At 37.5% G+C, this 15380-nt stretch overlaps 1 protein-coding gene across 4 annotated transcripts in view; it reads left to right on the forward strand.

Annotated features, from left to right (window-relative positions):
• Nucleotides 1–12005: 12005 nt before the first annotated feature.
• NUDT4 (nudix hydrolase 4) overlaps nucleotides 12006–15380 on the forward strand; it is a 29089-nt gene continuing 25714 nt past the window's right edge. For 2 of the 4 annotated variants that reach the window (XM_031939076.1, XM_031939073.1), the window contains exon 1: nucleotides 12007–12557. In XM_031939076.1, the coding sequence (XP_031794936.1) occupies nucleotides 12459–12557 (99 nt within the window). In that variant the 5' untranslated portion in view covers nucleotides 12007–12458. Of the gene's footprint in view, nucleotides 12558–15380 lie in introns of all 4 variants that reach the window. The other 2 variants (XM_031939075.1, XM_031939074.1) reach the window with 2 other exon arrangements.

Raw genomic sequence — 15380 nt, forward strand, 5'->3', positions numbered from 1 at the left:
CACTTGAAAATCATAATAAAATAGGGGGTAGAGAGGGGGAGGAATATGCTATGTACTAAAAAAATTTCCCTTCCATCCCTTATGGATTTATTTGACTTTTCTATCATATTCCCAGGAATCTCATTGAGAAATCTCATCTTGCCACATCAATCAGTCGTGGTAACCATACCTCATTAGTATCCTCTGTCCCTCTGATGTTTCCTCATAAGTCAAATGAGCTGGATATTTGCCAAAAAAAAAAAAAAAAAAAAAAAAAAAAAAAAAAAAAAAAAAAAAAAACAAAAAAAAAAAAAAAAAAAAAAAAAAAAAAACCTACTAATAGACAAAAGAACAAGAACAAATGTGCCAGGTAATGCTAAGTGCTAAGGATAAAAAAAAAAAAAAAAAAAAAAGGCAAAGTACACTCCTTCCTGTCAAGGAGGTTATTATTTAATCCAAATATCTGTTGAATGAAATTAAAATTAATTCATCCATAATACTGAGAAAATGTATTTCAATTACTAATGTGGGGCTTTTATTTTTTTTATTTGGGATAATATAAAAATGGATTTCATTGTCTTGTATACAACTGGGTAGCATAGTAGAGTGCAGGACTCGGAATTAGGAAGAGCTAGGTACAAATCTTACCTCAAACTGTGTGATAAGGAAAGCAACTTTTTTTCAAAATTAAAGCTTTTTATTTTTCAAAACATATGCATGGGTAATTCTGCAACATTAGCCCTTGCAAAACCTGGATTTCCAGTTTTCCCCCTTCTCCTACCACCCTCCCCTAGATGGCAAGTAATCCAATATTTGTTAAACATAGTAGAAATATATGTTAAATCCAATATATGCATACATAGTTATACAATTATCTTGCTGTAAAGAAAAATCAAATCAAACCAGAAAAAAAAAATGATGAAGAAAATAAAATGCAAGCCAACAACAAAAAGAGTAAGAATGCTATGTTGTAAACCACACTCAGTTCCCACAGCACTCTCTCTGCGTATAGATGGCTCTTTTGATCACAAAACCATTGGAACTGATCTGAATCTTCTCATTGTTGAAGAGAGCTCTGTCCATCAGAATTGATCATAGTATAATATTGCTGTTGCCATGTACAGTGATCTTCTGGTTCTGTTTATTTCACTTAGCATTAATTCATGCAAGTCTCTCCCAGTCTCTCTGAAATCATCCTGCTTATTATTTCTTATAGAACATTAATATTCCATAGCATTCATATAACTTAATCAGACATTCTCCAACTGGTGGGCATCCACTCAGTTTCCAGTTTCTTGCCACTACAAAAAGGGCTGCCACAAACATTTTTGTACACATGGGTCCCTTTCTATCCTTTAAGATCTCTTTGGGTTATAAACCCAGTAGAAACACTGCTGAATCAAAGGTATGGACAGTTTGATAACTCTTTGGGTATAGTTCCAAATTGCTCTCCAGAATGGTTGGATCCATTCACAGTTCCACCAACAATGTATTAGTGGCTCAGTTTTCCTACATCCCCTCCAACATTCATCATTATTTTTTTTTGTCATCTTAGCCAATTTGAGAGTGTAGTGGTATTTTAGAATTGTTTTAATTTGCATTTATCTGATCAATAATGATTTAGAGCACTGATAAGGCAAATAACTTAATTTTTCAGGGGCCTCAGTTTTCTCATCGGCAAAATGTGGGTAATAATATCCTCTACCTCCCAGAGTTTTTGTGAGGCTAAAATGAGATTATGTATTCCAAATGATTTGCAAACCTTAACAAGATGTCTATATAACCTTCCAGCTATCTTGAGAATTATCATGACCAGTTATTATGACATGATAATTATTATCATGACCAATTATAATTGTCATTATAGTGAACCATATTTGAACAAGCAATATTGAATGTGTATGTGAGTATACATACAGACACACACAGATACACATATAACTATTATTAGGATTAGGGATCGAATGAATTAACATCTTAAAGTACTTTGCAAACCATAAAAAACTGCATAAATGTTACCTGAAGAGACAAGTATATGGTTTTAATACATAGAGTGCTAAACCTCATCAGGAGGATTTGAATTCAAATCCAGCGCCAGATACTTCTTTTTTTTTCTTTTTTAGTTTATTCTTAATACACCACTGTTTTATGAATTATATTGGGAGAGAAAAATCAGAGTAAAAGGGAAAAATCATGGGAGAAAATTAAAAAGAAGAAAAGAAAAAAGAAGAGAACATAGCAGGTGTTGATTTACATTCAGTCTCCTTAGTTCTTTTTCTGGATGCAGATGGCATTTTCTGTCCAAAGTCTAGTGGGATTGCTTTGGATCACTGAACAAAGAAGAACCAAGTCTTTCATAGTTGATCATCGCATATTCTTATTGTTATTGTATACAATGTACTCCTGGTTCTGCTTGTTTCACTCAGGATCAGTTCATGTAAAACTTTCCAGGCCTTGTTTAAAACTTTCTCAGCTTGTTCATCATTTTTTATAGAACAATAATATTCCATTACCTTCATATACCACAACTTGTTCAGTTATTCCCCAATTGATGGGCATTCACTCCTTTTCCAATTCTTTGCTACCACAAAAAAGAGCTGCTACAAACATGCGTCCTTTTTCTTCTTTTATGATTTCTGTGGGATACAGACCCAGTAATGGCTCTGCTGAGTCAAAGGGTATGCACAGAATGGTTGAATCATTTCACAATTCCACCAACAATGCATTAGTGTCCCAGTTTTTCCATGTCCCTTCCAACACTTATCATCATCTTTCCCTGTCATCTTATCCAATCTGAGAAGTGGAAGGTGTACCTCAGAGTTGTTTTAATTTAAATTTCTCTAATCAATAGTGATTTAGAGCATTTTTCATATAACTATAAATGGCTTTAATTTCATCATCGGAAAATTGTCTGTTCATATCCTTTTATTATTTATCAATTGGGGAATGATGCATCTGATACTTCTTAGCTGTGTGATCATCATTGTACCTGTTTGTCTCCATTTTGTTGCCTGAAAATGGAGGAGGGGAAGGGGAAATAATAGTACCTACCTCCCTGGGTTGTGGTGAGAATAAAATGATAAAATATTTGTAAAGTATTTAAAAAACCTTAAATCCATGTAAATGCCAGCTCTTAATGCCATTTCTACAGGCACTTGACCTATGACTTCATTAATATAGGGAACTTTAGGATGAGGAAATTCTCTCCTTAAATACAGATCAGCATGCAGAATCAGGTAGGAAAATGAGCACATCTCTGTGACCACTATGAGTGGAAATGTTCAAATAAATGTTGCTAATACACAGAGGCTTTTGCGTAAAGTCATCAAGAAGTCTACAAAACTCTAGATAATCAACACATCAAAGGAAAACTCTGTTGTAAACTACCCAATGCAAAATGAGTGGATAAATAATAAAAACAAACCCTAGACAATCAGTAAATTAAAGAAAAGCTCGGCTAGAATAGGCTTATCCCACACCTCTATCATCCATGCCAAAATGAGTGAATAAATAAATAGAAAACACCATTAGGAGACTTTTACCTATTATCCTCAGGGTGTGGTGACCACTTAGCCAAGGCTCTGAGTCATCCTGTATGGCCTAGATAACCAGGGAGCCCCAAACACACCAGCTGTTCCTGGAGGCCTTTTAGAATGTAGCCAAGCAAAAGGCCAAATTTCATTACTTTGTATGTATTTCTATCTGTATGCTGTTATTTCCCTAGATAGAATGTAACCTCTTTGAGGTCAGGGACCCTTTGTTTTTCTCTTTGTATCCTAAACTGCCTCGTACAATATTTTACACATAATTTCTTATTAAATATTTGTGGGATTGATTGACTGAATCCAAAGAATATAATATGATGGGGTAGAGAAGGAATTGGTTTCAAAACTGGAAAGTCTGGATTCAATACTTTGTCTTCTTACTAAACCTAAAAGAATGGCCCCAAACTACTCACTTCATCTCTCTATGGCTCAGTTTTGTCACCTAAAAATGGTGTCACTTCAACTACTCCCATAGTGACAGAGAAGAGGTGTTATCATTTTTTAAAAAGCTTTGTAAACTTTAAAATTCATATAAATTTAAGTAATGTTTAATTCAACAAGTAGTTGATGAATCTGTACTTCTGTTCCCATGTCCTGGGTTTCAGGATTTTTTGCTCAGCTCCAAATTCTACTTAATCTAGTTTTTACCTAAGTCATATTGAGATTTCCTAATCTTGAACCCTGCACCTAACCTGGTCATTAGATCCCAGTTTTTACTCTGATGTTTCTGGTTTTAACTACATATGTTTATGTATATGCATATGTACACTAATATATTTATAAAAATACACATCTATCTATAAATATATATGGTTAAAACTGAAGGGGATATATATTTATGTGTATTTTCATACATATATGTACATATATACATACATATATTATTTTGTAGGTATGTTTGCATATCTTATTTTTGTGTGTATGTGTATAACTGAAGGGCTAGATAATACAAACATCAAGACAATTTTCATATTTGCTAGTGAGTAACTAACTCCCTTCTGATCTGAGGAGACAAATTTATTAATTCATTCAACCAACATTCTATAATGGAAGGGACCCAAAACTCCAGAGTCAAACAACCTGGCCCTGAATCTTACCTGTTTTTGCCTTTTTTACCCTGTCAATCATTTAATATCTCTTGGGCTCCAGTTTACTGAACTCTGAAAACAAGAGAGTAGACTAGATGGCCTCTGAGGTCCCTTCTCTCTAATAGCTGGGGATTTTAAAATTCATGGTATCATTTCAACTAAGACTTCATTTTCATCTAATGTGCATAGGTAAGCAATTTTTTTCATTTGACTTCACAATTTGGAAAGCATTATATTGTATGCTTCATAAAATGTATTTTTAGTTTCTCTGATCATCCAAGGCCTAATGTTATTATGACTACACATTTAATATTTTTATAGTCCTATGACTCATTGTAGGACCATTTGAATTATATTCCTTACTAAACATGCGTTCTTAATCAATATTTTTTTCCCTTTGAACATAAATAGAGAATTGCTCTTAACAGAACAAACCCTGAAAGTGAAATAGTTGTCTAAAATACCAAGGTTTGGAGAGACAAGTCAAAATGTTGAGTCATGGTTTTTAAGAGCTGATAACTATTTGAGCATATACCTTTCTGCAATGATAAGGCAGGAAAGGAGGGAAAAATATTTCTACAAAGATGAGTTCATTAGCTATAGTGAACCACATACAGAGTGCAAGGGTATTTTTTTTTTTTTTTTTTGCTTGAAACAAGTTGTCCTGCCATAAATGTGATTCAAGGAAATAAAATAATTAAAGTCTGTAAATTGGTAAACTATTTCTAAATTTCTTATGGAATAACACTTTTCATAAAACTGAGGCATAGCAAAGTTATTTTAAAAGCTTTGGGACTGTATGAACATAAACATAAAATACTTCTTATACAAACAAACTGAATATGGAAAACCAATGTATTTTTAAAATAACAATTTTATCTAAAAATCTATTATTCAATGTACCCCTAACTAAATTGCTAAAAAAAAAAAAAAAAAAAAAAAAAAAAAAAAAGTTTTACTGAATTAGAAAAATAATAATAAAGTTCATTTTGAAAAGCAAAAGTTCAGGAACTTCAAAGAAACCAAGGAAAACTTTTTTTGTAAAGGAAGTAGATTCAGCAATAGCAGACCTTAAATGTTATTATAAATGGGAGAACCTTATTAAAGGATAAAAAGGATAATTTTGATTATTTCAAATTAAAATTTTCTTGTATAAAGAAAACCTATATAACCTCAAATAGAAGGAATGAAAAAAAATGGGAGGAAAACTTTCATAGACAATCTCTCAGATAAAATGTAATTGGGTCCACTTCTGTGAAGTAGGAAATGAAACTCTTTTTTGATCTCTTTGGGATATAGACTATTACTAGTGACACTACTGGATCAAAGGGTATGCACATTTTGATATCCTTTGGTCATAGTTTCAAATTGCTCTCCAGAATGACTGGATCAGTTCATAATTCTACCAACAATGTACCAGTACTCCAGTTTTCCTACATCCCTTTCAACGTTTATTATCTTTTTCTGTCATCTTAGACAATCTGGGGGTGTGAAGCGGTACCTTGGAATTAATTTACATTTCTCTAATTAATAGTGAAAATATTTTGCTTTACATTAAATCTTTGTCTGAATTGAATATTAGTCTGCTGTGTGCATGGCAATTTTTTTTCTTTTTTAAATAAAAACTTTTTAAAGTTTAAAATAATTTTAAAGAAAAGTTTTAGAGGTGATTCAGGCCAGTTCCAATAGTCTTGTGATGTAGAAAGCCATCTGCACCCAGAGAGAAGACTATAGAGGCAAAATGTGGATCACAACATAGTATTTTCACTTTTTTTTTTTTTGTTTACTTGTATTTTGTTTTCTTTCTCATTTTTTTTTGTTTGATCTGATTTTTCTTGTACAGCATGATAATTATGTAAATATATGTAGGGAAGAACTGCACATTTAACATATATGGGATTACTAGTCATCTAGGGGAGGGGGAGGGAAAGAGGAGGGAAAAAATTGGAACACAAGGTTTTATAAAGAGGAACATTGAAAACTATGCATATGTTTTGAAAATAAAAAGCTTTATTAAATAATATAAATAGATGGATAGACAAATAGGTAAATAAATAAAGGCTTAGGAAGGTCTTCCTCCCTTCAATGCAGAGATTGCACTGATTGAGGGGTAGGATTATATTCAGAAATGAATGTGACATAAAAACAAAAGATATAAAAAAAAATAAAATTTTAATAATGTTTAACAAAAACTGGCTGCATGTATATGTCCACCACGGTTTTCTGAACTTTTATTCACCTTCACCTAGCCTCTATACATTGTAAGATATAAATGGGAGGAAGTATAGCTTAGACAATAATTTCTTGGATATCAGGAAGACATAGGTTCAAATCTTCCTCAGTTACAAAACTTAATTATCTAATGATTAGGAGAAAGGCTCCTAACTTTCTCTAAGTCTATTTTATCATCTGTGGAATGGATATCATTTTGCCTAATTCACAGGGTTATTGTGAGGATCAGATTGAAGTGAAAATAAAGGCACCAGAAATGATAAAAATATGAAATAGATTTGGGAAAATATAATTGTAAAAGAATATTATGAAAATAGCATAATGGTTCAATTCATGACATGAAACAATCATTACAAAGGTTTCCATCACAGATAACAGAAATTTCCCATTTATTTACATGAAATAGCTATTCATATTGTTCTCAATATTCATATTCACAATATGAATAGGCAAGGGAGAGTCAAACTGATTGGGCAACTTGCTTTTGGGAGGACGTGACTTTTAAAGTCTCTTGAGGAGACAGACGAGTGGGGCGGAGGGGAGGAGGTAGGATCTAGGGAGAGACAAGGATGTGTATTGAGATGTTGAGATTGACTTTAAGACAATCTGGGAAAATTTAATTCCAATCAAGGTTGTCTCAAATATGCTAGTAATACAGTTTCAGAGGTTGAAGGCAGGATGGAAGAATTAACAATGGACACCAACTTCAAATCATTCTGTGTAAACAGGACAATCTAGGAGAATTCATCTCACTATGATTTGATAACAGGAACAGAATAGGCTTGTTTTAGCAATTCAGGAATAAGTTGGTTTAAGGTGCACATCAAGATGAGACAATCTACATAAAGTGATATGTAAAATCCCTATTATGCTCAAAGTAAAAAATTAATTTTAATTCATATTTTGCCTTCTTGTAATTGCTACTAGTTATACCAATAAAGAGATGTTTCTCTCCCAAGAAAAATATCTTCTGTATTATTTTGAATGTGAGATTAATTCCATTGTTTTTATGCAATTGGCATTATTTTACTTGGGTGATAACACAAACTCAACTTGAAGAGACAAGATAATGTATTCAAAAGGGCATTAGCCTGAAAATCATTGATGTCTGATCCAATTTGACCTCTGATTCTGACACTCAGAACTGTGACTGTAACTAAGATTGGCTTTTGACCCAGGATGAAATCAGTGGCTTCAAGTCCTTTCCACTACAACAGCATTTCTCAGTTCAATATAGTAACAGCTAGTCTTTGCAACTAGCTAACAAGAATAAGAACTGACCTTTGTGAAATCTTTGGTCTAAGAAACTCAGAATGAGGAAATTTTCTTTGATAGATTAGCACTTGCTTTACAGCTTAGATTCTTACATTCCTAATGGATTAAGAGATTAATTGATTTATCCAAGGAGCCACAGCCAATGATGTATCAGAGAAAGGTCTTCCTGGTTCTAAGGCCAGCTCTTTATCCACTGAACCACGTTATCCAAAATAAGGAGTTAAAATTGGAAAGTATCAGATAGCAGTTTCCCCTTTAACCATGTCAACCTTCCCAGGCTCTACATACCCTACTCTTCCACCTTTGGGTCAACCTGCTCAGTGGTAACCTCATTATGGTATCCCAGTGAATGATAGCCCCAAATGAATGGGGATAGAGTAGTATGCCTTTTGCCTGGCTGCAAATGGTGCTAACATAGCTTTTCTGAAACTAGTTCTGAAATCCTGAGAAAGTCACCTTCCCCTTGATAATCTTTTATTTTTTTCCTCTATAAAGTAGGGATAACAATACTCAAATTACCTTTCCCACAAGAAAGGACTCTATAAATGGGAGTGGTTATTATTCACCTGTATAGCATCCCTGAAATTGGAAAGGAACACTTATTAGGATCATAGTTTTACACTAAGGCAAATTAAGATATAGGGAAACTTGTCTTTTGTAGTGTTGCTTCTGGTAACTGTGAGTCAGTCCCAATAGTATTTAAGTCTCTTCTATACAGACCATGTTGTCTCAAATACATAATTGTTATCCTTTAAAATCTTGAGCAACAAACAAGAGTATATCACCTTTTCCTTCTCTGAAATTTTAAACAGCTTGAAAATATAACAATAAATTTTCCTATGCTCTAAGTTCTTGGTACTGGAGTAAAGGGAGTAATGTCAAGTTGGGATGAAATTGGATTTTGACCTCAGAAAGATCAAGCCTGTGTAGCCCTAGCCCCTTCTGGTTTTAGCAAGCCCGTGTCTGTTTAAATTGTGCCTATTTGAAGTAATACTAGCATATTACAGATATCTAATGAGTGTAAATGATACTAGGCTGGGACCTTTTGTTGTTGTTGGGATGTGTTATAAGAATCAAAGTTACACACACACACAAACACATGCACCTACACACACACAACCCCAACAAATAAGATACTGTCCTCTTGTTTGTTTGAATCAAGTAAACCTCTCCTTCCTTGGCAGATTTTTAAAAATGAATATTAAAAATCATTTTTACATATAACTGGGGGGAAATAAAATGCTAAATGAAAAAAAAATAAAGTGTTCATTCTTTTACAAAATAATAAATTACAGAATCATGGGTCAAGAGCTGCAAATAGCCATTTATCTGATCAGACCCTTCATATTACAAATGAAGAACATCAGCTCAGAGGAGGTAAGTGATTTGTTTAGTCACACAGGTAAGAACAGAGCAAGGCTATAAATCCAAGTCCTGTGATTCTAAATTTTTTTTTTTAACCATACCACAAACCTGTATCATTTGGGACACTACACATAGAAAATCCCAATTTTCTATTTAGGCACTATGGTATAGTGGATAGGGTACTGTGTCTGTCATCCAGAGAAGAAGCTTTTATTAAGTACAAGTATGGTCCTAATATTAAAAGGAATCTGATTAACCAATTTTTTAAATCTGACTTTTAGAGAATACTTCATTATACAAAGGAAGGGTGTTTATAGATGTCAACAGATTTTTTTTTTTTTCAGGAAGCATGTGATGAAAATAATTACTCTTCTTTTTCAGAATTATAAAGTCACAAAAGTATTATCTGGAAAATAGCAGAAATGCTGCTGCTATTCATAAAAAAGATAATCTAAATCATGATGTCCTTGAATTTAGTGTTCATTGGAGAAGCTAGATTATAATCTCTGATCTGTGAAAAAGAATTTTGAAAGACTTTAAAACTCAGATCAATGCAAAGACAAAGGAGGAGTCCAAAAGAATGGAAGAGGATACTTACTCGCTACCTATCAAGAGAAATTATGAACTAAAAATGTAGAAATATAAATTTTCCGATATGGCTAAGGTGAAGATTTGTTTTGTCAGGCATGTAAGTATAAACAGAAAGATTAAAAAGAAATTCTTCCAGATTGGAGTGAGGAGGGTATAGGGGGAGGGACAGATTAATAAAATATTTTAATTTTTTTCTATCTTTAAAAATCTTTGTTCTGTGTGATCTCGGGCTAGTCAGTCATTCAAAAGATAACTTCATCCATGAAAAGGGAGGGTGGAACTTGATCACATTTTAAACTGTCTTCTACCTTTACTGAATTAACCTATAATTAATCAAATTATGCTTTTATTATTTTACTGACTGATCAGTTGGTACCTATCTTCTAGAAATGCTACTTTAGGTGAGTAAATGAGCACAGAGTCTCTACTTAGATGTATACAACCCTGGAAATGCCCATTCATTAAATAACTATTTCTGCAGTTGCTATGCTAGTCTGGGGAGGAACATGAAATCTTGTCCCTCATGACCCTTCCGTAATCCAAACATCTAGAGCTATAAGAGACCTTAGATATAATTCCATTCCTTCAGTTTTACAGACCCACGGAAACCGGAGCAGCCAAGTGATTCTGTAGATAAAGGGCCATGTTTAAATCCAGCCTTCCAAGACTGGGCAAATCATTTAACTCATTTGACTCAGTTTCCTCATTCATCAATAGGCATTTTAGGTTTGCTGTTGGAAAGTCAGAGGTTTGGCTCACGTCGTTGTTCAGTAATTTTAGCCATGTCTTACTCTTCATGACCCATTTGGAGATTTCTTGGCAGCGGTTGACATTTCCTTTTGCAGCTCATTTGACTCATAAGGAAATGGAGGTAAATAAGGTTAAAGTGACCTACACAATCAGTGCCTGGGGTTGGATTTGAACTCTAGTTTTCTTGATTCTAGGACCAGCACTTGATGTATTTTGCCACTTAGCTGCTTTTACCTGGCACATAACATGTCTTTAGTCCTTCTTTGGTTGATTGATTTATATTTTGTTTGTGTATGTGACCTAAAGGTAACTAGGATGCTTTTGCCTTTCCTTGCCTGGCACACAGCAGGTGCTTAATAAGTGCTTATTGACTTAATTGAGGTCTAGCTCCTTTTTTACTAAGATACACGAGTTAATGTTTATTTATTAACCCCACAAATCGAGTGGAAATTAAACATAATTTACAGAACCGGGTAAAAAAGCTGCCGCAGGACTTTCTAGGGGGCTTTTTTTCACATCCCCAACTCTGATAGTGCACACTGACTTATTAAGGAAATGCTTGTTCTTTCTCCCACTAAGACACTACACAGTAGGTGCTTAATAAATGCTTGTTCGGTTCCCTGCGATACACAATTGGTGCTTATTTTTAAGGCGTGTTGATTGCCTCCACTAAGACAAACGGTCTCTCTGGAATTCACTAGGCGTTTAATAAAGGCGCTTGGACTAGAAGGTGAGGGCTTAAGGGCAAAAATTGCCCGGCTGTTCCTCAGCTCTCTCAGGGTCAAAGCCTCCCCTCGCCAACCTCCACAGCCGCCCGCCGACCCCCAAGAGCAAATAGGCGCGCGCCCGCCGCAGGCGGTCCATTCCAGATCCGCCTCCTCCTCTTCCAATCGCCTTAAGGCGCAGGCGCAAGTGCACCATGCTGGCATCAGGCCAAGTTCAATTAAAAAAAAAAAAGGGAGGGAGGGTAAAGGAGGCGGGGCTTCATTGAGTCGTCTCGCGCCCAGGGAATGCGAGGTTCGGTTTAGGAGGGGGAGGAGCGCTGTTTCGGCCTCTGACCAATCCCGTGCGGTCGAGGAGGTGTCTCGCGGCAGAGAAAGGGGAGGGAGGGGCGTGGTGGCGGGCCCGAGGGGGCGGGGCGAAGAGAGAGGGAGAGAGTGACCGGGAATGCGAGCGGCCTCGGCGGAGGAACCAGCGCGAGAACGAGAACGAGGCGAGAGCGCCAGGAAAAGAGCGAGCTCGAGGCGAGCGCGCCGCAGTACCGCCGCCGCCGCCGCGCGAGAGCGAGCTGCCAACCGTCCGCGGCGGTCACGAGGCGCCCGACTGAGGGACTGCGGGCAGCGGACGGCCGGTGGGACGGAGAGAGGAGGCGGGCGGCGGGCGGGCCCCATGGCGAGGCGCGGCTTCTCCGGCAGCAGCGGCGCAGCCTCCCCGGCCCGCGGGCTCTAGTCCCCCGGAGCGGCCTCTCGCTCGCTCGCTCCCTCCCTCGCTCGCTCGTCGCCAGCGGCCTCGCTCCCGGCTCCGGCCCTCGGGCGCCCCCTCCTCCCTCTCTTTTTCCCTTCCATCCTTCCCCGCGACCTCGGACGGGTTGGCGGCGGCCGAGCCCCGGCGGGAGGAGGAGGAATCCGCCTCTATGATGAAGTTTAAGCCGAACCAGACGAGGACCTACGACCGCGAGGGTTTCAAGAAGCGGGCGGCCTGCCTGTGCTTCCGCAGCGAGCAGGAGGACGAGGTGGGTGCGCCCCCGTTTCCCGCCCGGCCTCGCGCGGGGGAGGGAACAAAGGGACCCCGCTGGGGAGGGTCTCCCCCACCCCCGGCCGACCTTCCCGGGCGCTGGGGGAGCATTTTTGGCGTCCGGCGGAGCCCTGGGGGGCTTCCAGAGGGGAGGGAAGCGAGAGAAAGCGGGGAGACCCCACCCCCCAATCCGGGGGGAAGAAGCCCCCTGGGCGGGGGGCGTACGGGCTACGGTTCTTTTGTAAATGGGCTCCCGTCGGTATTGGACCGTGTCCTTTGTCTTGCCCCCGCCCCCACCGCGCGCGTTCTTTCCGAGACGCCTCGGGTTCTAGCCGAGGCAGACGCCGAAGAACCCTGTTTGGGGCCGGAGCCTCGCTGGGGGGGCGCCTTTTTTTTTTTTTCCAATTGTCGGTCGCCGTTTTGACCCACCTTTGACACCCCAAACTTCCCATCTGATAACGACAATTTGTGATTTGGTGGGGGGGGAGCTGCCGCGCACCCTAAGATTTTCTTGCACGGGCGTTGTGTTTGTTTGCCTTGGAAGATGGTGTTATAGGCTGCTCTGGCCACGTCTGCAGCGAACCCCATTTCTTTCCATTTTAAAATGCCTAGCAGAGGACAAATTTTTGAGAATCCTTAAAATTAAGCGCTGATTTTCGTTTGTAGTAGTACCAATTCCCCTAAACCCAGAATTATCAGGTTTTTGTTATTTTTTTAAATTAGTTTAAGGGTGTCCTACTAAGTGCACAACTGTGGTAGTTTATCCTCGCTATAGTAACCATGTTACTCTGTAGTGGTCCTTTCGAGCGCTGCCTTAGCTTTATTTCAGGAACACCTGAGAATTTAATGAGTTTATTTTTTTCAGAAACACCCGAGTTTGATTGTCCTTTTTAGGAAGAACAAGGTTCTCAGGTTAATTTCTTTGGGAAATTATAAAACAAGTTGTGCTGAAGCATTCTAGAGATAAAAGTCAGTTTGGGTGGGGGAAAGATGACTAGAAAAAGTAAGTTTTGAGTTTGTTCAAACCTCTGAAACTTTATCAATGTAGTCTATAGGAAGTCTGATAGAAATGTCTGTGACCCCAGGTACAAAAATTATGAAGTAATGGGATGAGAGAAAAGTTTGGTTAAAAAAAGAAAAAAAAATAGCTTGAATTATACTTTTTTAGTCCTAAATAAAGCTTTAGAAATGCATCTGAGTGCAATTTAGAAGGTAAATTTTGTGATCAAAATTGACACATTAAATTTTTGAAAGACTCTACTTAAGTCTTCAGAAAATGTTTACATTAATTGAAATGTTCCATAAATTTTAATTCATTTAAAGTACTGCTAACAATAAAAGTATTAGGAATGAAAACTGTTATAAGTTTAGCCTTTCATTCTTAAGTGAATTTTCAGATAAATGAGGCTTATCCTGAAGTAGCAATCATTTTAAACATAAATGTATATACCTACTGAAGCAATTGGATTATGTAGGGCTCTCTATCTCCCTCAGTAAAAGGCCCAAGGTAGTTTTGCCTTTTTGAATTAGTTCTTTTCTGTCATCTTTAATGACAGGGATCAGCTTTTCTTGGTGCTGTCAAAGTTCTTAGATTCTAGGTACAAGTTGAGAAACAGTTGGGATGGGTATGGAGGCCCAGTTTCTAATGTATTGGAGACCAGGTAAGCAGTTTGTTGATACTGTGTATAAAACTAAGAGTAAGTTCGCTCTGAGTTTGAAGTCTTATTGGACTCTTAAAGTCACATCTATTTCAAATAATCTTAGATCTTTTGCCCATTTCCTGGTTCTCTGTTGTGTGCTAGGTAATTAAGGTTGAGTTCTGTAATCTATGTGTGAGGTATTGTTTACAGGTAAAATTTCATCCTAATCATGACATCCAGGCTGACACTGCAGTACAGTTTTAGGCACTAAAGGACATTTTCAATCTCCAACAAGTTGATAGAACTCAGTGTAGTTAATTGGCAAGTGGAAAAAATTCTGAACCTAGTAGGGACTTTATAAGGTGTTTCAGGACACCTTATAAGGAGTCTGGATTTGTATGATTGTGTTAGACAAGAGATATGTGAAGAGATAGGGAAAGATAGCTGTGAGATGGAAGATAAATGCAATTTTTCTGTCATTACTCATGCAATCCATAGCTTTAAAAAAAAAAAAAAAACTTAAAACCTTCCTGTGTGTAGAATACATAATCGAGTTCAAGAAATGTTCCCAGTTAACTCCAAGTCGTATTTATCGTTTACCTAGATTCTGTTTACAGTATGTTTCCCTGTTCAGAGAGGGGGATATATAGTAAGTGTATGATCTGACCCACAAAAGTCATAAGGATTTACTATTGCTGATTAAATTAAAACTCCAATTTTATTATTTTGAAGGCGAAATGTTTTGTAAATCTTAGAGGCTTATGTAAATGTGAACTAGGAGATGACTGATTAGACTTGGTTTTTTGGCTCACAGAAGGAACTTCCTCTGAAGTTCACTGTGGGAAATTTCCCTAGGTGGAACTAATAGAGGAAGAAAGCTATAAGATAGTGGGGGGGAGGGGGGGGGAAGGAAGGGAGAATTGGGGTAAGTCTTGGAAGGGTTGGTGAAATCTCAGTTCTCGGTGCTAGCCAGTAGGTGGTACCACTGGCCTAGGAAGACTTGGTTGTTATACAGAGCAAGTACTTTTGGGGGTTATATTCCTTGGGGTGGGGATCCTGAAGCATGAGATTAAGGAGGAAGGGAGAGGGGAAATATGCAGTTGATATTTTATGTGTATGAGATGAAGCAGGTAGACGGGCACAGTGTATTATTAGAGTCCCTGGCCTGGAATTAGGAAGAC

The sequence above is a fragment of the Sarcophilus harrisii genome, chromosome 5 (assembly GCF_902635505.1).
Source record: "Sarcophilus harrisii chromosome 5, mSarHar1.11, whole genome shotgun sequence".
NCBI lineage: Eukaryota > Metazoa > Chordata > Mammalia > Dasyuromorphia > Dasyuridae > Sarcophilus > Sarcophilus harrisii.